This window comes from Sphaeramia orbicularis, chromosome 12 (genome assembly GCF_902148855.1).
Source record: "Sphaeramia orbicularis chromosome 12, fSphaOr1.1, whole genome shotgun sequence".
Lineage (NCBI taxonomy): Eukaryota > Metazoa > Chordata > Actinopteri > Kurtiformes > Apogonidae > Sphaeramia > Sphaeramia orbicularis.
Genome location: NC_043968.1, coordinates 75,526,190 through 75,552,072, shown reverse-complemented (window position 1 = coordinate 75,552,072; position 25,883 = coordinate 75,526,190). Strand labels below are relative to the sequence as shown.

The following is a 25,883-nucleotide window of genomic DNA, read 5'->3' as shown; positions in this document are numbered from 1 at the left end:
TGTCTAATTTTAACAACAATATGTTTCAGTTTATCATTTACACATGTGCATTACAACTTACAGATCACAGTGGATCTACAAATACACAAAACATTTAGTAACAGACAGAATATTTTTTAAATTACACTGACTTCTCTTAAGACGTTTCAGGTTGTTCATATTTGTTGACATTTTTAATAGTTGATAAATGTAGATAATTTCATGCAATATTACTTTTTTTCCACCAAAGGGAAAAAAATTGCAGTTGTCATTATTTATATGTTATTATAATAGTATTTTACTAATCTGGTCCACTTTAGATTATATTGGTCTGTATGTGGAACCTGAGCTAAAATGAGTTTGAAATCTTTAACTGACCCTTCACTAAGCCCCGCCCTAGAGCCACCACTGATCAATCATACGTTAGCATCGGTAACTATTGCCACGTTTCCACTATGTGGTATCGGCTTGGCTTGGCTTGACTCGACTCGACTCAGCCTTTTTGAGTTTCCATTACGAAAAAGGGCCTGGAATCTGGTACCCGGTACTACTTTTTTGGTATCACCTCCGCCAAGGTTCCAGGACTGGGGACCAGATACTAAAACGTGACGTGTAAACACTGCAGACCACTGATTGGTCAGAGAGTCGTCTCTGTGACACAGTAAATATAGCGGTAGGTTAATACACATGATAACAGCCCGCAAAACTACACCATGGTTTGTCCAGGAGGTTCAGACATAAAAATTCAGCATGAGCTTGACGAGACAACAGGAAATGAGCGAGTTTATCAGCAACTCTCCGAGCAGATGACACGGAAGTAATGCGATGCATCGCTATGACGTCCCGGTACTTTAAAGTCGGTAGTATCCTGTAATGGAAATGGTCGCCAGGAATAAGACCTGGTACCCGAGTTGAGTCGAGCCAAGTTGAGCTGGTTCCATGTAGTGCAAACGCGGCATAAGAGAGTAGCACCTGACAAACATTCACCTCCAGGGCAAAATGTCTAATCAGTGTGTGTAAGGGACTTGCAATTCTGATAAAAGATATCCAGAATGTTTGGGTGATGTTGTATTTTTCACCTTCCCAAAACCAAAAACACAACTGGAGAGATGTCGAGTATGGATTAAACAGTGTAGAAGACCTCACACGCAGCTACTGTGCACCTACTATTAGGCTGAATCCCAGTTCACCTCTTGGCCCCTCCCCCTTACCCCTACCCCTCCATTTTGCACGTAAACGTGAAGGGGTAGTGTTGTCCCACTTCTCAATTAGATGGAGGTGAAGGGTTAAGGCGGTGGGCTGTATAGCCATTGAAATGGAGATTTTCCATACTATGAAGGGGTAGGAGAAATTTCCCATAATTCTGTTCAAATCATTGGCAAGATGGAGGTAAACACAGCCAAAAAGTGCAGCAGTGTGATGAAAGAAACACATAAATGCATGTATTTTCTTCGTAAACAACTTAATCATTTGATCGACCGTTTAATGCAGTTTCAATGTGTTATAGATCGCATTTCTGCGGTTCATAGTTGACAGCCATAAAAAGATGACCAAAGCTCATGGAACAGAGACGGTTCCAGCTGCTGACGGACATGGGGAATACTTTCAGAAACAAAGCTGTCGCATCTCTTAACAGCGGCATCGATGACTGATGATGATGTCACAGGTCTGGAAGGGTTGGACCACTTCATAGGAGAATGTTTCAACCCCTACCCCTTACAGCTCTGTTTCAAGAGGTAGTGTCAAGGGGTAGGGGTAAGGGGGAGGGGCTAAGGGGTGAATTGGGATTGGGCCTTTGTGTTCTAAGGTAAGGTGCTAACGCTAACTAGCACACAGTTGTTAGCTACAAGACTGTAGTACAGGGGTCACCAACCCTGGTCCTGGAGATCTACTATCCTGCATGTTTTAGATGTTTCCCTCTTCCAGTCCACCTGATGGGTCTTTATCAGGCTTCTGCAGAGCTTGATGATAGGATAATCATATGAATCAGGTGTGTTGGAAAAGGGATACATCTAAAACATGCAGGATAGTGGCTCTCTAGGACCAGGGTTGGACACTGCTACAGTAGTAGAATATTGATTAAAAGTTACTCATGTTTCAACATTAAATTAGGTAGTTGTGTACCGCTTAAGGCCTGGCAACTGTAACCATAGGAGGTGGGACTTAGCAAAGGGTCAATTGAGTAATTTTTGCATTTCAAAAAGTCATCCCACAGGCTGGATTAGACCCTTTGGCGGGCCCATTTTGGCCCGCAGGCCGTATGTTTGACAGCCCTGCTCTATATGTTTCTGTCTTTATGTGTAAATAGCCATCAATAAAGCCTTGTGACAATAAAAATCCAAGAAAAGTGACGTTAATTGGGTTGTAAAATGGAAAGAAAACACATACATTAATGTGACTTTATGTACAGGTTAGTGTTGATGCAGCTCTGAAAAACAAAAATGGAAAAAATGACTCGAAAACCACATAATAAGCAGCTGAGAGCCACACTGCGTAAAATGACTGGGTGAAACACAGGGTCACAAGTGGAAGAAAAAGCTGGATCAGTTGTGACAAACTGAGGTAATGGTTACTGTAATTTTAGTCCTTTACTGTGCATACACAAGGCAAACAAGAGGTCAAAGGTCAATAAAAATCACCCATTAAAGGGCTCATATTTCTCTAAGCCCACTTTTCTTAGTCTGTGGTTCATTTATTTGTGTATTTGGACAGTAATAGTTCATACAGTTTGAATTTGAACCCTCCAGCTGCTGCAAAACTATCTTTATATTCATTTGGGCAAAAATCCAGTGGATTTCTACGACCTATTTTATTCCTGCTTAATTTATTATGTCACAACATTTGCACATATAAAGTCCAGACTTACAACGAACATTTCTCCAGTAATTGTCCATAACTGTTTATTAGCAGCAGCGGTTGTAGTCCACACTGAAAGTATGTCCAAACTTGGAGCTCATTACCTAAAATGTTCAGTTGTTGGTTGAACGGGACAGGGCAGAACAGCTAACAACCGGGAGGGGGCGGGGCCTGAAGTGGCTCATGTGCATTTAAAGGGCCAGCGCTCAAAATTATTACTCAGAAATGGACCCAAGCAACGCATTTACAGTTTATGTAGACTACAGGGAAATGTTTGAAAACGAAGAATTCCATTTAAAAAAAGCAAAAATATCAATCCTTTAATGTAAAACATCTAGAAATGGAGACTGATCTCATGAAATGGCGTTGTATGTCACACCAGTTTGTATAGCATGTGACGTGGTATACGTACGCATTTTCGCTCTTTCACGTGTTATTCGACGCCATTTGATCGCATGTCATTTTACAGCATTTACAGTTTATGTAGATCACAGAGAAATGTTTTAAAATGCATAATTCCATTTTAAAAAAAAGCAAAATATCACTCCTTTTAAAAAAAACAGCTGAACCACGGTGTTCTCTAACCTTGGCAGACAAGAAGGCGTTCAGATGTGGGTTGAAGGAGAGGACGGGGTGGTCAGCCACTCGCTTCAGGAACTTGTCCAGCGCTTTCATCCTCGTCTCCACAAACTCTTCTGAAAAGCGATCAACCACACCCTTCATCACAAACTTCTCCGGCAGCGGCTGGGGGAGAGAGAAGGAAAAAAAAAAAAAAAAAAAAAAGAGAAAAGGCGAATGTAAATAAGGCGTTTGTTGTGGGAAAGCAGGACGGTGGATCATGTGACCTACAGGGATGAGGTGGGTCGGTTGGCTGTCCTCTAATTTTATCCTCAGCCAGTCGAAGTCCTGGTAGCGCCGTCTCACACAGTACTCCGGCAGGTCAAACTCTATCCGTGTCGTCTGCAGAAAAATACACACGATGGTTGTTATACGAGTACAGAGTTTCTATTACTGGGGCGTCCAACCCGTTTTAGTTCAGGGGCCACATTCAGCCCAGTGGACCAGAAAAATAATAACATAACAGCCTATAAATAATGACAATCCAAATATTTGTTTGTTTTAGTCCAAAAATATAACACTGAATGATGAAAATATTTTCATTAACAAACTATCCAAACAAAAAAGATGTGAATAAGCTGAAAAACTGAAATTTCTTAAGAAAAATAAGTGCAATTTTAACAAAATTCGGCCTTAATTTATCATTGATGCACGTGCATTATGGATAAAATCAACAAAGACACAAAACATTTAATATCAGCCATAATTATGTTTAAATTACACTAATTCATATTTTATTGTTAAAGGAAATGTAAATATTTTCATAATTTAATGGGTTTTTTTGCACTAAAACAAAGTTGTCATTATTTATAGGCATAATGTAATATTATTTTTTCACATTAAACCAAGAAGAAGATTTAGAGTCATTATTTAAAGGTTATTATGCTGTTGTCATTTTACTGGCCCTGCCCACTTGAGATCCAATTGGGCTGTATGTGGCCCCTGAACTAAAAGGAGTTTGACACCCCTGCTTTAAGCACTAAATGGACATGGTGATATTTTAGAGCCTTTACAGGGAGGTTTATGTGATTTTGGATCAAATGACCTAGAAGTGTAATTATCTACAGGGTGGAGAAGCAAAATTTACAATGAACATTTAGTTGTTTTTTCTCAGCAGGCACTACGTCAGTTGTTTTGAAACCAAACATACATTGATGTCATAATCATACCTAACACTATTATCCATACCTTTTCAGAAACTTTTGCCCATATGAGTAATCAGGAAAGCAAACGTCAAAGAGTGTGTGATTTGCTGAATGCACTCGTCACACCAAAGGAGATTTCAAAAATAGTTGGAGTGTCCATAAAGACTGTTTATAATGGAAAGAAGAGAATGACTATGAGCAAAACTATTACGAGAAAGTCTGGAAGATACTATTAAAGAAGAATGGGAGAAGTTGTCACCCGAATATTTGAGGAACACTTGCACAAGTTTCAGGAAGCGTGTGAAGGCAGTTATTGAGAAAGAAGGAGGACAAATAGAATAAAAACATTTTCTATTATGTCAGTTTTCTTGTGGCAAATAAATTCTCATGACTTTCAATAAACTAATTGGTCATACACTGTCTTTCAATCCCTGCCTCAAAATATTGTACATTTTGCTTCCCCACCCTGTATCTAATGTGTATCATGTACACTACAAACAAAAAGTTAAGGATATATATATTTTTTTGTCTGTTTTTGTCATTTTTGCCATTTACAAATAAAACTATGTCTGGTCATTAAAAAAATGTGTTTCAATTCAGTTCACAACCAAAAAAGTCAAAAGTGCTGTGCAAGAATCCCTACTGAAAAAAAAGCCCAAAAATTAAAAATATCCTTAACTTTTTGTTTGTAGTGTATAAATAGGACACAGCTGTGAAAAGCGTATAAAGCAAAACAAACAAGTATGATTCATGCATGGGACTCAAAGGCGCCCATGACTGCTGTATAGGATTACACACCATTATTGACTCTGAAATACAGCTGATGGTGCGCACACACTCACACCCCCGTGTTAAAAAGACCCCCGCGCACAATCAATTAACACAGTGTTCATATCGCTCTGTGATATTTGTCTAAGGCCTCTGAGCCTCAGAGCCAAAATGCACATAGCAACAGTCGCCATGACGCCGCCTGTCGGCTCCCGGCAGTGTCTACCCTCCCTCTGCTTCTTTGATTACTGGATGGAAATGACGCCGAAGCTACAACACTCTGCTTAAAATCAGAACCAACAAGTGGTGCCAGGCACAACAAACCCCGCCCCTCATTCGTATTTCACCCATTATAAGTAAATGGGAAGATTTTAAAAAGTCCTTAAAAATGTAAACTTTGACCTATTTTTCCCAAAATGTAACGACATCTATTCTGGGTCACTGGCAATCTATAAACCTAGTTTGGTATGAATTAGGGATGTAACGATTACAGGTATAACGATAAACCGCGGTAAAATTGCCAACGGTTAGTATTACTGTTTAAATTGTAATTATCATGATAACCGTGTTTGATTACCACACTTTTCTGGGGAAAACGCCTGTGTAAAGATCTGCTTTTATGTCAAATATTTACCTCCGCCAAGGAGGTTATGTTTTTGCCAGGGTTTGTTTGTCTGTTTGTTTGTTTGTTTGTTTGTCTGTCCGTTAGTGTGCAACATAACTCAAAAAGTTATGGACAGATTTGGATGAAATTTTCAGGGTTTGTTGGAAATGGGATAAGGAAGAAATAATTAAATTTTGGTGGTGATCGGGGGTGGGGGGGGCCCACAGGGGGGGGCCACTGATCGTTAGTGTGCAACATAACTCAAAAAGTTAAGGACAGATTTGGATAAAATTTTCAGGGTTTGTTGGAAATGGGATAAGGAAGAAATGATTACATTTTGGTGGTGATCAGGGCTGGGGGGGCCACTGATCAGCCTTGGCGGAGGTCTGCGCTCTCCGAGTGCTTCTAGTTGAGTACAGTTTTAATTAATTACAATTTTAATCTTATATACCTAATATTTTGAACCAATATTCACTTTTAAAGTCTCTGAAAAGGGTCGTTAAGCATCTTTGTGTTATTTATGCAATAAATTATATACATTTTTCAAATCGTATTTTATATACTTTTTGTGTGTTTTCTGTCCTTTTGTGTTGATATAGTAGGTTAAAGTGAAAAAAATAATAGACAGATGATATAAATGAAGTTGTGCTGAAAAAAAGATCCCAAACATGGGTACAGTAAACATTTGTTTATATAGTATATAAAGGCAAAATCAAAAGAACTGAAAAACACCCAAAATAGGCTCAGACCACTAAGGGTTAGTATTTGAATGTTTCTGCAACAGAAAGTGCAATGTGCCAATTATTTTATTTGGTTTTTTTGGTTTTTTTTGTTTTGTTTTGTTTTTTTTACAAAATACATCTTGGTTAAATTATTTCAGTGTGTGTATAAGTACTTTTTGAACATTTTGAGCACAATTTCAACAATACCGCGATAATAATGATAACCGTGATAACTTTGGTCACAATAACCGTGATATGAAATTTTCATATCGTTACATCCCTGGTATGAATTCTACCAATAGTTTTGCTGCTACAGGGTTAACAAACAAACAAAGAAACAAGTGGTTCCAAACACAACAAACCCCGCTCCTCACACGTGTTGTAGTTTATTTTGGCATCAATGCAGCTGATGTCATCATGTCTATGCGTGTGCTGATGTCAACATATCAATTGCCTCTACATACAGGGTGGGGAAGCAAAATTTACAATGAACATTTAGTTGTTTTTTCTCAGCAGGCACTTCGTCAGTTGTTTTGAAACCAAACATATATTGATGTCATAATCATACCTAACACTATTATCCATACCTTTTCAGAAACTTTTGCCCATATGAGTAATCAGGAAAGCAAACGTCAAAGAGTGTGTGATTTGCTGAATACACTCGTCACACCAAAGGAGATTTCAAAAATAGTTGGAGTGTCCATAAAGACTGTTTATAATGGAAAGAAGAGAATGACTATGAGCAAAACTATTACGAGAAAGTATGGAAGATGCTATTAAAGAAGAATGGGAGAAGTTGTCACCCAAATATTTGAGGAACACTTGCGCAAGTTTCAGGAAGCGTGTGAAGGCAGTTATTGAGAAAGAAGGAGGGCACATAGAATAAAAACATTTTCTATTGTGTCAATTTTCCTGTGGCAAATAAATTCTCATGACTTTCAATAAACTAATTGGTCATACACTGTCTTTCAATCCCTGCCTCAAAATATTGTACATTTTGCTTCCCCACCCTGTACATGCCAAGTCTGAAGTACAATGAAACAAAATTGAGGTTTTTATTAATGTGAAATTTCGCCCATCATAAGTACATGGGAAAAAAAAGATCTTAAAAAATTCATTAAAAATTTCAACTTTGACCTGTTTTTCCCAAAAATGTAATGACATCTATTCTGTGTTACTGGCAATCTATAAACCAAATTTGGTATGGAATGAACTTATAGTTTTGCTGCTACAGACATTTGAAATTTCACCCATTATAAGCAAATGGGGGAAAAAAAAAAACATTTTAAAAATTCATAAAAAATTTGAACTTTGACCTACTTTTCCCAAAATGTCATGAGATCTATTCCGGGTCACTGGCAATCTATAAACCAAATGTAGTATAAATTAAACCAATAATTTTGCTGCTAAAGTGTTAACAAACAATAAAAAGAAACAACTAAAGAAACAAACAAACCAAACCAAAAACAATACCCCTTGCCTCCGTCTTCAGGGGGCGGGGCAATTAGTTTCTTTTTCCATCCTCCTGCTCTGTTCACAAGTCGACAAGTCAACAAAAACGTAAATTAGCAACTGGAATACATTTTCATTGGCCACTTTATTAGGTACGTCTGTTAAACTGCATGTTAACATCTCACATGACGGCATCTAAATGCATTCAGTCACGTCAACATGGCGTCGTATGATCCACTGAAGTTCACAGTGAGCATCAGAATGGGGAAGAAAGGTGATATAAGTGACTTTGAATGTGACATGGTTGTTTGTGCCAGACAGGCTGATCTGCTGGGATTTCCACACAGGGAGTGGCCATAAAAAGAGGGAATAGAAGAGGAATCTCCAGGGTGGAAATGCCGTGTTGATACCAGAGGTCAGAGGAGAATGACCAGACGACAACTGACCGATGTAGAGGAGCATCTCTGAACACAAAATATGCCAAACCTCGAACAAGATGGGTGATAGCAGCAGTGGATACACTCACTGGCCACTTTATTAGGTACACCAGGTACTAGTGAGGTGTACCTAATAAAGTGGCCAATGAGTGTAAATTTATGGCTATATTTAAAGAGAAAGGTGTAGTTTTCTCTGGTAGGATTAAAAAAATAATAATAATTATAGTATCATGCCTCAGTACCACTAAATAGTGTCCCTCACCACCCATAAAAAAATTATAGTATGAGTACAATTATTTGCTTTATGTGCTTTTTTGTCCTACATGTGTTGCAGTGAATTAAAGACAGTTTTCATCTTTAAATGACTAGTATTGTCTTGAGCTTTTTGAGGGTCTCGATCCCACTTTACTGAACTTCTTTTTCAGTCTTTTCTCGACTGGTCAAGACTACAGCCATGGGGGATTTGTGATTTATGTTTGTTGCATCATTACTCTGGCTTGATGTGACAAATAACTTTGCTCATTTGACATTTTAATAGATAATGTAGAAGGGGCTGCATCTGTCTGGAGGAGACACATACAACCATTACTACAGGATCACTGCACTTCCTTTTAGCCATTTAGTTTTTTAATACATGTCACCATATATACTGCATCATTTAGCACTTGTACACTATGTAAAACTATTATCACTTTTTTTTTTTTTTTACACATATCACACTAAATAATACTCTCTTTTAGCACGCTTAAGGCTTGTTATGTGACTTTGTAACTTTTGTTTTTCTTTTTTATCTGCCTACTATGCTGCATCTTGACCAGGTCGTCATTGTAAATAAGAACTGGCTCTCAATTGACCTACCTGGTTAACTAAAAAAAATAATTAGCCACATCTTATGTAAAAAATTAATTTCTTGTCCCAAACCACCAAGAGTTAACCTGTAATAATGGTTTGTGAAATCTGCAATGTGTGCAATCTGAAATGTGCAACGTCAATCCTTTCATCAGTGCTTCGGAATCATAAATAAAGGGGGTCTGACTCTGTACCAAAAACTCCTCCTGAACCTCTTTCACTTATCACGTTGAGAACATTTGATATTTTAGTGTCATGGTGAGAAAATCAACTGCTTCAGCCATATTTTTGCATAATGATTTACAAAACATTGCTGTCATTATGCCTTTGCTGTGTGTCTAATCTTGGTCTTGACCATAAGACTATTGCGGACAATAAACTTCTGCTCTTTTGTATTTTACTGCTGACCACATTCACAGCAGTGCATTACTCCATGTACTGTAGGTAATACACTTAAGAGTAGCACGCTGCAAAAAATAAACGTTTAATTCAGGGGTGTCAAACTCATTTTAGTTCAGGGGCCACATTCAGCCCAATTTGATCTCCAGCGGGCCGGATCAGTAAAATAATAACAGTGAAAAAAGTAAAATTATATTATGATCAGGTTTACATCTACAAAGTTTCCTTAAAAATCTGAATAACATGAACAACTTGAATTGTCTTAAGAAAAACAAGTGCAATTTTAACAATACTATGGCTCGGTTTATCAGTTTATCGTTTACACATGTGCATTACAATCGCACAAAACATTTAGTAACAGGCAGAATATTAGTGAAATTGCATTTACTTTTCTTAAGACATTTTCGTTTGTTCATATTTATTCAGGTTATTCACATTTTTTGTAAAAGTATAGTCTGGTAATGTAAACATTTTCATGTAATTTTAATTTTTTTACACCAAAAAACAGAAGAGAAAATTTGGGGTTGTCATTATTTATAGGTTATTATGATAATATTTTACTGGTTCTGACCCACTCGAAATCTAACTGGACTGTATGTGTCTGTATGTGGAACATGAATTAAAATGATTTCGACACCATTGATCGTTAATATCTTCAGTGTAATTTTTGCAGTTTTTCACAAATTGATCCCGCAGGCCGGATTGGACCCTTTGGAGGGCCGGATTTGGCCCCCAGGTCGCATGTTTGACACCTGTGGTTTGCATGCAATAAGATACAGAAGAAGCTCATTTTGAAAGCAAGAAAGTTAAAGGTGCTCTGCCACATCAAACATTTTTACTTGTGTTTTTTTTTTTTTTTTTTTTTTTTTTTAATATGTTTGGTCCATAGGTGTTTGTGCTATGTAGTGAATTTGTAAATGAACCTCTACCTCCTCTGTCTGCTATTGACACTGAAAAGAAATAAGTGGAGAAATCAGGTCAGTTATTAAAGCTGGTCAGTGTGACGTGTTAGTGCCTGAGCTCATTAATATTCATGAGCTCGCCCGGGTGAGACCACGCCCACAGAATTCATTTAGCTCAGAGACAGTTTTCGTATACAGCAAGCTGGGGTGCCGTAAAGGGGGGGTAAACATAAAAAAAATTATGGGGCCTATAGAGCAGTGGGGGGGGGGGGGGGGCAATGGATACAGGATAGAAGTTGTGAAAATTCTGTGTAAGGTCATAGAAGCCAGGAGTCGGACTTTCAAAGCATGTTAAGATTCATTTTCTGTTTCCGCCAGTTTCTCTACTTGTTGCGCAGGGCTGAAAGGCCAGGCTGTCATTGGCTAGTTCTAAGCCAATCAGAGTCAAGCAGAGTAGCATGTTGAATATTCATGAGAACTGGCGCAAATCAAGTCTCCCAGCAGGCTTTATGTACCACGTTAGAATGGATGGAAACTTGGTAACCAAAGCATTTTTTCCACAAAAAATGTTACAGAGTCAATGGTAGAACTTCAGACATGACAACAAAAGTAATGAAATACGTGTGGCAGGGCACCTTTAAGAGGTCATACTGCAAAAATCTGGAAAACGAATGGATTTTCCAATGTGAACGAAGGTTTATTACCGTAGCGAAATACAAATTACAGTATGACGGGTGGATTATCCGTCTAATTTTTTTCATTAAAGGTGGGTTTTTATGGTGAGATAACATGACAGGCATTAATGCAGAGCAGGGGTGTCAAACATACGGACTGTGGGCCAAAAGTGTCACACCAAAGGGTCCAATTCAGCCTGTGGGATGAATTTGTGAAATGCAAAAGTGACAATGAACATATGAACAATCCAGGGTGTCACAGTCTTGACGAGTTGTTTTGATCATAAAGTTAAATACTACGTTTTTCTGTTCCAAATGCCTGTTACTAAAAATGCTGTGTATTTGTAGATCCACTGTGATCTATATGTTGTAGTGCACATGCATAAATGATCAGCTGCGGAATCATATGGTCGAAATTTCACTTATTTTACTTAAGAAAAATCAAGTTGTTCGTATCTGTTCAGGATATTCACATTATGTTTTGAAAGGATAGTTTGTAAATGCAATTATTTTTATACTGCAATTTTACTTTTTTCTTAACACTAAAAGAGAAAACTTGGATTCATCACTATTTAGAGGTTATCATGTTAGTATTTTATTAGTCTGACCCATGTGAGATCACTTTGGACTGTATCTGGCCCCTGATGTAGACTACAGACAATTTATAAGTGAGAAAAGTCGACCTGATTCTATGACGCAGCCCTATCTCTATCTGTAGCTAATACTGTTACCATGACGCCAGCCAATAGCAGACCTTGGTGGAGACTCTGTAGGTGATGTAGGTTTCCATGGTGGACACGTGCTTCTTGGGGTCGTCGACCGTGACAAACAGGTCACGGGTTTCTGTGCAGCCGTAGGGATCCCGAGAGTCCGCGTCCAGGTCGTCGTCCAGCTGCAGCCGGTTGAACAGCGAGGACACGGAGGCGGGGCTGGATGTCTCCACTGGCGTGCCATTGGTCAGCCCGGCTTCCTGTGTGGATGGAGGGAGAGAGAGAGACTGTATTTACTGTACAAAAAAAAAAAAAAACTGTTAATAGAGGGAAGGAAGGGAGGTAGGTAGATAGCACAATTTGCTTTGGCAATGTAAATGTTTGTAACACCAGTAAAGTTTTTTTTTATTTGAATTTGACAGAGACAGAGAGATTTACTGTACAAAAGAAAAAAACAAAAAACACTGTTACCAGCTTAAAGGTGGGGTAGATGTTTTTCTGGAGCATTTTTTTACTCTATTGCTTAAAATCCCCTTCACATCCCAATAATAACCAATTAATTAAATGCTTTAACACAAAAATAAAAAAAAATGTAGTCACCTGTGGAATGGACAGGACTGAAAAAACACCATCCAATCATTTTAACCGACCAATCAAAATGATTGAACGGTGATATGCCTATCAAACTCAACTGCCATTTGTCCCTCCCCCCTCTGCGTGCACCCCTCTTCATGCATGAATCGTGGGTTCTCAGAGGTTTGGAGCACTGGTACAGGAAACGAAGACAGAGACAGAGCTTGGCTATATTACTTACGAGGGCTGTTCAATAAGTTCATGGCCTCACCCTGAAATACTGGTTGTTATAATACAGGATGTTACATTCTTTCGTGATGGGATAGTGATGCTTGAACATCGATGGACCAAGTGCATTGCTGTAAATGGAGATTATGTTGAAAAATAAAATATAAATTATCAGTCTGTGTTGTTCTGTTCTGGGTGAGGCCATGAACTTATTGAACGGCCCTCGTATATTAGGATGGAAAGTTCACCGGCAAACTGTTTTGTCACTAAAATAAACCAGTAGGAAATGTAACGTTAGTCAGATAGGTATGAACTGGGGCTGTTCTGGAAGAGCGGGGGTGTTGGAGGAGCTCGAATGACGTATGCACGGATCCGCGAGCCGGAGCCAGGCGAATTGTTGCTGTGCAGCGTTTGTGAACCCTCGGAAACAAGCATTGCGTGTGCCAGTACTCTGGAGGCGTGGCTTCAGGGGGATGTCTGAGGAAAGGGGTTTGGACTTTGGAATTTTCAAAATGTAGCTTGCTCGAACTGTTTTTCCAAGATCTCCTACCCCACCTTTAATGTGTGTGTGTGTGTATGCGTGTAGATATAGATATAATGAATTACATAGATAGATGAGATAGAATAGATAAGATAGATAGAATAGATAGACAGAGACAGATATCTATCTATCTACAGACAGACAGATAGACAGATAGATAGATACAGGGTGGGGAAGCAAAATTTACAATGAACATTTAGTTGTCTTTTCGCAGCAGGCACTACGTCAATTGTTTTGAAACCAAACATACATTGATGTCATAATCATACCTAACACTATTATCCATACCTTTTCAGACACTTTTGTCCATATGAGTAATCAGGAAAGCAAACGTCAAAGAGTGTGTGATTTGCTGAATGCGCTCGTCACACCAAAGGAGATTTCAAAAATAGTTGGAATGTCCATAAAAACTGTTTATAATGGAAAGAAGAGAATGACTATGAGCAAAACTATTACGAGAAAGTCTGGAAGATACTATTAAAGAAGAATGGGAGAAGTTGTCACCCGAATATTTGAGGAACACTTGCGCAAGTTTCAGGAAGCATGTGAAGGCAGTTATTGAGAAAGAAGGAGGACACATAGAATAAAAACATTTTCTATTATGTAAATTTTCTTGTGGCAAATAAATTCTCATGACTTTCAATAAACTAATTGGTCATACACTGTCTTTCAATCCCTGCCTCAAAATATTGTACATTTTGCTTCCCCACCCGATTAGATCGATAGATCGATAGATCGATAGATAGATAGATAGATAGATAGATAGATAGATAGATAGATAGATAGATAGATAGATAGATAGATAGATAGATAGATAGATAGATAGGTCATATTTTAAATGCCTTGTCTTTATTTTAATATTACTACTCATTTACTTAAATTTGTATTTTTAGCACATTTCACCTTGGAACGTACAATTTGTTTTGGCAATGCAATCGTTGTTTGAAATGCCAATAAAGCCTTTTTGAATTGAACTGAAACTGAGAGAGCAAGACAGAGAGAGAGAGAGAGAGGCAGAGGCCATGATGGCGTCAAATCAGGGAAAAAGCTAAAAACAAAGAGCTGATAGACAGATGCACTTGTTCTGTGTCCGTCAATGAGGCCGTTGTTGAGGTTCCTGCTGCTCACGCTCTCTGTATCATCTGACACAACACCTCTATTCTCATCCTCTAATTGAATGATGGATGGAGGGTGGAGAAGCACGGAGTGTTTATGGAAGGGGAATACGTTTCCACCGTTTCACTACAAATACTATCTGGTACAATAAGCAGAGGCCGGTTGTAACTGTAGATGTATAGTATATAATCCATCAGGAGGAAAACATATCTATCAGACATACTTTCATTTTATAGTGATTTAATGAGGAGTTCCATTATCAAAGTTCTGTAATTGTTTAGATTATAAAACATCAGAACGTAATGAACACGGTTTCCTAAAATCAAATGTAATGGAAAGAAATGGGAGAGATAAAAAAAAATAACTGGTGTTTAACGTGGAGCTCCTGTATTCATGCACATTCAAGAAACAGGGGCAGTATCAGTGGACCGTTACATGTAAACTATGAGCAGAATGTAAACAGTGCAACAGGAGAAGCAGGAGGAACACGGAGGCAGCAGGAGTCCAAACCACATCTGAGAAGGAGACGGACTTTCCATCCAAGTCTGAAAAACTGACATGGTTTCTCACCAGCCACTGACATCTGTGGAACACACCAGGAAGAAAACTGTTTTCCCTCTGAACAGACGGGAAAGAACCCAAAAGCTAATGTTCAACCTTAATCACCACTCCACCACCTCACACATACTTTTTCAGTTCAGCGGCCGACAGACCATAAACTACAGTGGAGGTGCTGTGTCCGACGGCAGCGGCGTCTTCGTTAGCAAGTTCTTCACACAGCTTTGATGAAACTACTGTTCACATTCATTTCAAATTCCTTGAAACAATATCTACAAAGTTTGTTCACAGTTTTGAGAAACTTTGATTTTTGGCGAATTTTTGAAATATAAAAAAATGTGCCTTTACTTCTAATGGTCCATGTTTTGATGGTTTGTAACATGTAAATAGTTACAGATATCAATATAGTTCCTTTTGAGCACTGATAGGAAGTCATATATGGACGTTCATTTGGGGCCATGACCCTTGATCTCGAGTGACCTTGAAGAGTCAAACTCAAGGTCACCAATGTCTGCAATTCAACAATCTTCTTCTCCAAAACACTGGTTACATTCATTTAAAATTTTATATGTAACTTCCTTGGGACAATGTCTACAAAGTTTGTTCACAGTTTTGAGACATTTTTATTTTTGAATTTTTGATGAATTTTTGAAACATAAACTAGAAAAGCACTCTGAGAGCACAGACCTCCGCCAAGGCAGATCAGACCCCCCTCCCAAAATCCGTCCATAACTTTTTGAGTTATCTTGCTAACTAACCAACAAACAAACAAACCCCGATGAAACATAACCTCTGCCGTTCTTTGGTGGAGGTAAAAATTTGCTTTTACTTATAATGGTCTATATTTTGATTGTTTATAATATATAAACGGTTACAGATATCAATATAGTTCCTATTGAGCACTGATATAAATCATATATGGACGTTCATTTGGGGTCATAAACTTTGACCTTGAGTGACCCTGAAGAGTCAAAGTCAAGGTCACCAATGTCTGCATTTCAACAGTCTTCTCCAAAACTACTGGTCACATTAAATTCAAATTTTATATGTAGCTTCCTTGGGACAATGTCTACAAAGTTTGTTCACAGTTTTGAGACATTTTTATTTTTGAATTTTTGATGAATTTTTGCAATATAAACAAGAAAAGCACTCGGAGAGTGCAGACCTCTGCCAAGGCAGATCAGACCCCCCCCCCCCCCCCCCCCCCCCCAAAAAAAAAAAATCTGTCCATAACTTTTTGAGTTATCTTGCTAACTAACAAACAAACAAACAAACAAACAAACAAACAAACAAACCCCGATGAAACATAACCTCCGCTGTTCTTTGGTGGAGGTAAAAATGTACCTTTACTTATAATCATCTATATTTTGATCGTTTATAACATATAAACGGTTACAGATATCAATGTAGTTCCTATTGAGCACTGATATAAATCATATATGGACATTCATTTGGGGTCATAAACTTTGACCTTGAGTGACCCTGAAGAGTCAGACTCAAGGTCACCAATGTCTGCATTTCAACAGTCTTCTCCAAAACTACTGGTCACATTAAATTCAAATTTTATATGTAGCTTCCTTGGGACAATGTCTACAAAATTTTTTCAAAGTTTTGAGATATTTTTATTTTTGAATTTTTGATGAATTTTTGAATTATAAAAAAAATTGCTATTACTAAAAATGGTTCATGTTTTGATGGTTTATAATATGTAAATGGTTACAGATGTCAATATAATTCCTATTGAGCACTGATAGAAGTCATATGGACTTTCATTTGGGGCCATGACCTTTGACCTTGAAGGAGTCAAACTCAAGGTCACCGATGTCTGCTTTTCAACAGTCTTCTTCAAAAAACTGGTCAGATTCATTTCAAATTTTATATGCATCTTCCTTGGGATAATGTCTACAAAATTTGTTTACATTTTTTGAGAAGTTTTGATTTTTGACAAATTTCTGAAATATTAAAATTCCTATTGATCACTGATAGAAGTCATATATGGACTTTGACTGAATTAGTCGAGTTCTATTCCAGTGAAAGTACCACCCACTTCTATTGGGACACTGACCTCCTGCATCCAGACCACAGGACTGGAACATAGAATAGAACCTGATAACCTCACACATTCAACTTGTTATTGATTCTTGATAGAAAATGCCAGTGAGCTACAGGGTTATTGGTCCTATTTTTAATCTCCTGAAGTGGAAAAGTGTGCAACTTCCCAATTTAACCAGCGTCAAGAAAAGTGCAAACCCTCTGTCTCTGCTCCTCACATGAACCCTGCCACCCCTGGACACACACAGCGTAAGGCTGCTGACTGTGGAAATGCTCTTTTTACACCGCGGCGTTAACCTGCACTGGTAATCACAGCTCAGATAATTGCATTGCGTTGCATCATTACATCACTGTGAATGAACAACCAGGGCAGCACAAAAGAAATGAGGCCAGACAAACAGTGGAAGGGTCTTCAAAATACAGACACACATCTTTCTGAAACATGTCTTTTATGTCATACTAGCGTGTTGACCTGTGGGGAACTTCAGATTCTAGATGTGGTAGTTTTGACGCTGGGCAGAACTGACTTTTGGGAAAAGATGTGAGTCTATATTTTATAAGTACTGACATGGAAATTGTTTGGTAAAACATTCTTTAAAATTTAAACGACAATTAATATGTGAATCATGATATTTAAGGACTGAAGTTAGTAAATGCCTCGTTCCTGTTTTTAACTTTGTTTCCTGTCAACCATCATGGGCATAGCAAAGTGATTTAAAGGCTTTCAAAATTACCAATATCTGCCAAAATATTTGTCCTATTAACTTGCCGTTTTCACCACTGTCTTCCTTGACCAAAAATACATAAGTATGACAAACTACAGCAGTCAGCTCTGTACGGATTTAGTGTGATGCCCGAGACACACACACACACACACACACACACACACACACACACACACACACACAGAGTCCACTTTCCATTTATAATATAGAATAAAACTGTGTCATAAGGTAGTGAAGGAATGTTGAAGTCTGCATATTATTCGTGGTGAAGTGTCCCTGGTAGTTTAGATGTAAAAATTATAAACAAAACTATTTTTTAAACTATATAAAGAAAGATGCACAGGGAAAATAGTTTGTTTTTTTTCTTAGATATCACCTCCACATGAATATGTTTAGTTAAATAATTCAAAACTGTAGATTAAATCAAATATCAATAATGGTGATATATCCAGTCGATTTAGTTTCACTGTTGTGCACAAAGTAGATCATGTAAACAAAATTATATAAATGTCTTAATTTTCCACTAAATTTCTGTTTGTTTGTTTTTTTTTGCTTTGATTTATTCTGCTGCTTTTTTTGTGATTTGGAATTTCACAGATTCAGGGTAAACGACATCAGTCAGCTATTGTCAATTAGTCATTAGTTTTAAAGCAATAAAAACTCAACATTTGTAGTAAAACTAATCATTTTGAAGATTGAAACTTCCAAGAATTTTAATAGAAGTACATGTAAAAAATGAAAATAAATAAAGTTTTGCATCTCCCATTTGAACAAAAGAAATGAGGAAATTAATCAAAAATCTAAAAATTTGATTGCCTTCACCACTCTTCTAACTCGTAGACTAATACTACTTAAATAGAAAGATAAACAACCTCCAACATTTGAATCTTGGTTTCGGGATCTTTTACATCATTTAACATCAGAAAAAATTTGATATTCTATTAGAGGATGTGCCATTAAGTTTTTCAGTACCTGGCAACCCTGTTCTGAATCACATAAAAGAGATAAATCCCTCACTTATTCCAGAGTAGTCTTATTAATACTAGTATGTGACTAATATCCGAGTTCCTTATTATTTATTTATTTATTTATTTATTTATTATTGTTAATTATGATCTTTTTTATGGTGCAACGGGGTGAGAATGTTCATGGGTTTGGGTCAAGGTTATTATCGAAACGAAATGACGAAAACTAGAATTGAAACAACATTTTCGTTAAAAACTATAATTAAAAGAAAAAACGATAACTAACTGAAACTGTATTGTGTGCTTACAAAATTAACTAAAACGCATAAAAATGGAGAAAATTCCCTTCATTTTCGTCTTTGTCAATGTTGGATTGATATGAAATCAATTTATTTTGCTCAAGCAATTTTAGCTGGCAGCACCATACGACACTTCAGAGTCCGTCACTTGTCATCACTTGTCGTTTAGTCGTCTTCTCGTCCCCACTCTACCTGGAAACATGCAGACTAAAGTTGGGAGAAAGCAGCAGAGTCCTGTATGGGATTTCTATGAATATGATGGTGAGGAACATAAAAGATATGAAAAAAATGAAAGTAATACTAAAAATAAACTAAAACTAAGCATTAGGAAAAAAATCAAAAACTATTAAAAACTAGAAAACCTGCTCTAAAACCTAATTAAAACTAAGTGAAGTAGCGGGAAAAAAGTCAAAACTAAATAAAACTAAACTATAATGAAAAATTCAAAACTATTATAACCTTAGTTTGGGTATTAAAAAAAAAAAAAAAAAAAAAAAAACGATAACTGTATTATACTTTTCTGGATGACTCAATATGTAACTTGAAAAGCACTCTGAGAGCGCAGACCTCCGTCCATAACTTTTTGAGTTATCTTACTAAACAGACAAACAAACAGACAAACAAACCCTGATGAAAACATAACCTCTGCCTTTCTTTGACAGAGGTAACTAGAAGCACTCGGAGAGCGCAGACCTCCGCCAAGTCTGATCAGTGGCCCCCCCCGTGGGCTCCCCCAACCCCGATCACCACCAAAATTTAATCATTTCTTCCTTATCCCATTTCCAACAAACCCTGAAAATTTCATCCAAATCTGTCCATAACTTTTTGAGTTATGTTGCACACTAATGGACAGACAAACAAACAAACAAACCCTGGCAAAAACATAACCTCCTTGGCGGAGGTAATAAAAACACTTTGAACAAAAAAAAGAAATTAAGAGGAAACAAAGCAGCAGGATGTTGAAAAAAGTAATCAGTTTAGAAATAAATAATTCCAACTGAACTTTCATCCATAGCTGAGAGTATCCATCCAGCCCCCCCCCCCCCCCCCCCGGAGTATATCATAACAGTCACTTTTCATACCACTGTAGCTATATATCCAATATCTATTTGTGTTTATTGGGCCGTATACCGCACGTAACAACTAAACTCTTCACACGTTTAATTCACAAATATACGGGGTGACACAAAAAAACGGGAACTTTTTAACAATCCAATAAACCAAGAGTGATGGAAGAAAAATATTTTATTCATAGTAATTGAAACCTTAAAACATGCCATTTAAGAAACAATGATGGAATTTTCATTTTTTTAAAATTACTTCCTGTAGATGGCGTCCTCCTGTACGAATGCATTCTTGAAATCTGCTGTTGAGATTCCTCATTGACCGCTGCAACATCTCAGCTGGGATACTGTGAATTTCATCCTGAATTCTCTGTTTTAACTCATCCAGAGTTCTTGGTCGAGTCGTGTACACTTTACTCTTGAGATAGCCCCACAAGAAAAAAATCACAAACGGACAAATCTGGCGATCTAGGGGGCCAGGGAACGTTACCGAATCTTGAGATCACACGGTTACCGAACAATTCTCGCACAGCCTCCAATGATTACTAAAATGGGGGTGTGTTTACTTGCTCAAGGTCACTGTCTCGCAGTGCTTCCACTTGCTCATGTCTGCCAATACGCACTTCAAAAATTCCCGTTTTTTTGGGTCACCATAGTAACCATTGGCGGCTGTGCGAGAATTGTTCGGTAACCATGTGATCTCAAGATTCGGTAACGTTCCCTGGCCCCCTAGATCGTCAGATTTGTCCGTTTGTGATTTTTTCTTGTGGGGCTATCTCAAGAGTAAAGTGTACACGACTCGACCAGGAACTCTGGATGAGTTAAAACAGAGAATTCAGGATGAAATTCACAGTATCCCAGCTGAGATGTTGCAGCGGTCAATGAGGAATCTCAACAGCAGATTTCAAGAATGCATTCGTACAGGAGGACGCCATCTACAGGAAGTGATTTTTAAAAAATGAAAATTCCATCATTGTTTCTTAAATGGCATGTTTTAAGGTTTCAATTACTATGAATAAAATATTTTTCTTCCATCACTCTTGGTTTTATTGGATTGTTAAAAAGTTCCCGTTTTTTTGTGTCACCCTGTAGAAAGTGCTCATGCTTGCGTTTGTCTGGTCCTGTTTGTTTATGCCTGCAGACCAAATATAAACTGGAGTATAGGGATGTAACGATATGAAAATTTCACATCACGGTTATTGTGACCAAAATGATCACGGTTATCATTATTATCACGGTATTGTTGAAATGTGCTCGAAATGTTCAAAAAGTACTTATACACAACCGGAAATAATTTAACCAAGTTGTATTTTGAAAAAAAAAAAACAAAACAAAACATAAAATAATAGGCGCAATGTACTTTTTGTTGGCAGAAACATTAAAATATTAACACGTTAACATCAAACATACAAATGCGCATTAAAGATGGCACCTTATAGCCATTGTTTGAGCATTTTCCATATCAAGTTTGAGTTGAAACTGCGCTAATCAAACATGGTTATCATGATAATTAGAATTTAAATGCTAATACTAACTGTCAGGAATTTTACCGCGGTTTATCGTTATACCGGTAATCGTGACATCCCTACTGGAGTAAAATGTAAAGTGTCTCCTGGTCAGGTAACCTTATTGAACAGTCGTATCACAGCATCTCCTTCACTGTCAATAATTAACTGTGCCGCCTGGAGGCTGTCAGGCTGTTCTCCACATCTATAATATCATTAAGAAGAAGACAGACTTTGCGATTGGTTTGCGTGATGCGGTTTTGTTTACCCAGCACAAATAAATGGAGAAAACACGACTGAATGGGGTTTTGTGACTGAAAGGATGCGTAAAACTGTACAACTGACTATTAGAATCACGATATTTGGTAATTCTGAGGCTCTGAAACGTTCTCATGATAAAAATGTACATATCAGTCTTTACAGATTTAGATTTATCACATTAAATGTCCAATTATCGTAAATCATTAAAGTTTAAAAGCCTTCTTGTCACAGCTGGCAGGAAGGCCATAACAAGAAACTGGCCTGCTACGGACCCACCTACATATAAACAATGATAAGATATAGTACAGGAAATATGGCTGATGGAAAAAATGATTTATACATAAAGATTAAAAAAAGATGAGTTAGATAGAAAATGGGACAAATGGATTGAGTTTAAAAACAAAGACATCAGCGCTAAAATGGTAACGTGATGCCCTTATTTTCCTTTTATTGTATTATTTACAGATATCTTTTGTTGAATACTGTCACCCTCATTTGGCCTTGCTGTAGTGTTTGTTGTATTTTATGTTCATGAACATGTGGGGAAAAAAAATTAAAAATAAATTATAAATAAATAAAAGTTTAACGGCTGCTTTTTGGTCATGAGTAAAAGTTGAAGAAACTCGCCAGTCATTTATAAAAGAATAAAAACACCCGTGTACTCTGGTTTATTTCTTACTTTGTTGGTTGAAAATGAGGAGTTCTGATTCTACAAGATGAAGAGATGGTGTTTGCAGATTTTAACTCGTGTTTCAGTCAAACCAAGATGAACCCAAACCAACAGAACATTTCAGAAGTTTAGATGTAGGACATTCAAAGCAATTACGATAAAAAATGCATTGTTGAAATTAGGGGTGTGTATTGGTAAGAATCTGGCAATACGATACAAATCACAATACTAGGATCACGATATGATATACTGCAATATATCATGATACTGTTCATAAGGCAATGTTTTTTTTGTTTTGCTTCTTTTTTTTATTTCCTGGAAAACTAACATCTACCTCTCTCAGACAGTAAAAAGTGCTTTTTGGATGCTTGAACTAACCATTATTTAACAAATCAGTGTTATCAACTTCAAAAAACTACATGTATGACATGCAGGATCACAATACTACTCTTGTCATATACAAACAACAGAGCAAAATACCCATGTGAATATAGAAATAAAAGACCTCACAGGATTCCCAAAAATATAAACCAAAAAACAAAAGTAAATCTCCACCATGTCTGCATTTGAATAAACACCTAAAAATATCAATACACAGTTTTTAATATCGATACTGTATCCTGAAATGAAATATTGCAATTAGGGATGTAACGATTACTGGTATAACGATAAACCGCGGTAAAATTCCCGACGGTTAGTATTACCGTTAAAATTCTAATTATCATGATAACCGTGTTTGATTACTGCACTTTCAGGGGAAAAAACCCTATGTAAAGATCTGCTTTTATGTCAAATATTTGAGTATAGTTTTTATTTATTACAAATTTATTTTTCTATACCTAATATTTGGAACCAATATTCACTTTTAAAGTCTTTGAAAAGGTTTGTTAAGCATCTTTGTGTTATTTATGCAATAAAGTATATACATTTTTTAAATCAGGTTTTATATTTTTTTGGTGTTTTCTGGCCTTTTTTTCATAGTAGGTTAAAGTGAAAAAATAAGAGACAGATGAGATAGATGAAGTTGTGCTGAAAAAAGAAGATACCAAACATGGGTATAGTAAACATTTGTTTATATAGTATATAAATGCAAAATCAAAAGTACTGAAAAACGGACAAAATAGGCTCAGACCACTAAGGGTTAATATTTGAATGTTTCTGCAACAGAAGGTACATTGGGCCTATTATTTCATTAATTAATTTATTTTTTTAATAGAACTTGATTCAATTATTTCAGTGTGTGCATTAGTACTTTGTGAACATTTTGAGCACAATTTCAATAATACCACAATAATAATGATAACCGTGATAATTTTGGTCACAGTAACCGTGATATGAAATTTTCATATTGTTACATCCCTAATTGTATATTGTGAAACTGATATTTTCTTACGCCCCTAGTTAAAATTAAGCATAATAACAGACAGTCTAACATTTAAAAGAGTTTCAGCTGAGAATGGAAACAAAATAAATCCTATAAGAAAAAAAATAAAGATAATTATCACTTAAGCGCTACTTAACCTGATAAATACCAAAGAAGTAACAAAAGCCTGTTATAATTTCTTACAGTCCATGCAAATGTCCACCAACTTCTCCTGTTTGAAAGCTGAAAATTATTGAATTTTAAATTAAATATGAGTCTGTTCACATCTGAGAGCCTTAAACTGGTAAAAAGGTTGAATTATACTTTTCTTTTTTTCTTTTGTTCAGACAAGGTATAGTTTTTAGATGTCATCTGATGACATGCTGCTGACGTGTCGTGATATGATGACACTTCTGAGGAAGACTGGAGTCACAGTCGAAACTGTCAAGCAGGTAACATCTAAAAACTATACCCTATCTGAAAAAAAGAAAAAAAGAAAAGTATAATTACAACAGAAAACAAAATGAACTTCATTAGCCTTGGAGAAATGTTGATGTTATTTATGTAAGTGACATAAAATTTAAAAAAAATAAATTAACAGCGAGGTTAAAGTAGTAGAGCTGAGTGATATGATGATAAAATTGCATGATAATAGAAAATCATATATCTGATCATATTATGCACTGTCTTTTTCAAAGTCTTATTTCACTGTGTTACAAATCATACATTTTGCCGCAACATTTTCATCATTTGGATGCTAATTTAAACTCTTCTACTGGTTCGCACGACAAACTTCTTTTTCCATCTGCACAAGAATCATGTGAAAACAACCATATGTTTATGTTTATGTTTACGCATTTGGCAGACGCTTTTTTCCAAAGCGACTTACAGGGGAAAACCAATTAAATCACTCAATCAATCAAATTTTATTTATATAGCGCCAGATCACAAGAAAGTTATCTCTTGACATTTTATATATAGAGTTGGTCAAAACCAGACTCTAAGTCAATTCTACAGAAACCCAACAGAATCCTCCAGGAGCAAACACTTGTGACTGGTGACAGTGGCGAGGAAACCAGGAACCATAGCGGGATTTTTCTGTTGTTTGCAACTATAACTGGAGAGCACTTCATATTTACCTTTTAATATTTCTAAACTTTTTATTAAATGCTTAAAAAATATTTGAAAAGATTTGAAAGAAAATGAGAAAAATAATTAACTGATAGTTGGAAATGGGCTTCGATAATCTGCTGAGTACATAAATGAACATCGAATAAGGAAGTGTCATTTTATATGAGCCGTGAATTTACTGAGTTTACAAAAAACAGACTGTTTTGTGTCACAGTCTGGATATGAAATGACCTACATTGAGGTAAAATACTATAGTGGTATCACACAGCCCCGGTTCTAATGATTCAATCATCAGTGAATCAATCAACTTATTGATTTATTTCTCAAATGTCCTTTGGAGTATTCAGTAAAAGGCCTAAACACTATATATAAACACCAGAAAAGCACTTGGTGACCTTTGTTCTGACGGTTTGTGTCCAGTGGTATCATCTTCTGCCCTTGTTTTTTTTTGTGTGCTCAATCATTTTGCTGTTCTTTTGTGGTTTTATTGTGGTTATGTAGCTTTAAAGAACTCTAACAGATACAATTCAGGTCATTGTTTATGGTTTTAGGGCAGTGTTTTCCAACCTTTTTTGGCTCGTGACAGCATTTTAACATCACAAATTTCTGGTGACACCACAGCGGAGACTTTTTTTTTTTTTTTTTTTTGCAGAAATTAATTGTAATAATTAATTGTAATGTAATAGTTTGCTATACTATGTTGAGAATAAAGGTTCA

General features: G+C 36.7%; 1 protein-coding gene across 1 annotated transcript in view; it reads right to left on the bottom strand.

Moving 5' to 3' along the window:
- The window catches only part of snx30 (sorting nexin family member 30), a 48,166-nt gene that overhangs the window by 20,637 nt on the left and 1,646 nt on the right, over positions 1-25,883 (bottom strand). Inside the window, exons 2-4 of the mRNA XM_030150456.1 lie at positions 12,160-12,375; positions 3,685-3,795; positions 3,421-3,579 (exon numbers count right to left, since the gene is read on the bottom strand). Of these exons, the coding sequence (XP_030006316.1) occupies positions 3,421-3,579; positions 3,685-3,795; positions 12,160-12,375 (486 nt within the window). The remainder of the gene's footprint in view (positions 1-3,420; positions 3,580-3,684; positions 3,796-12,159; positions 12,376-25,883) is intronic.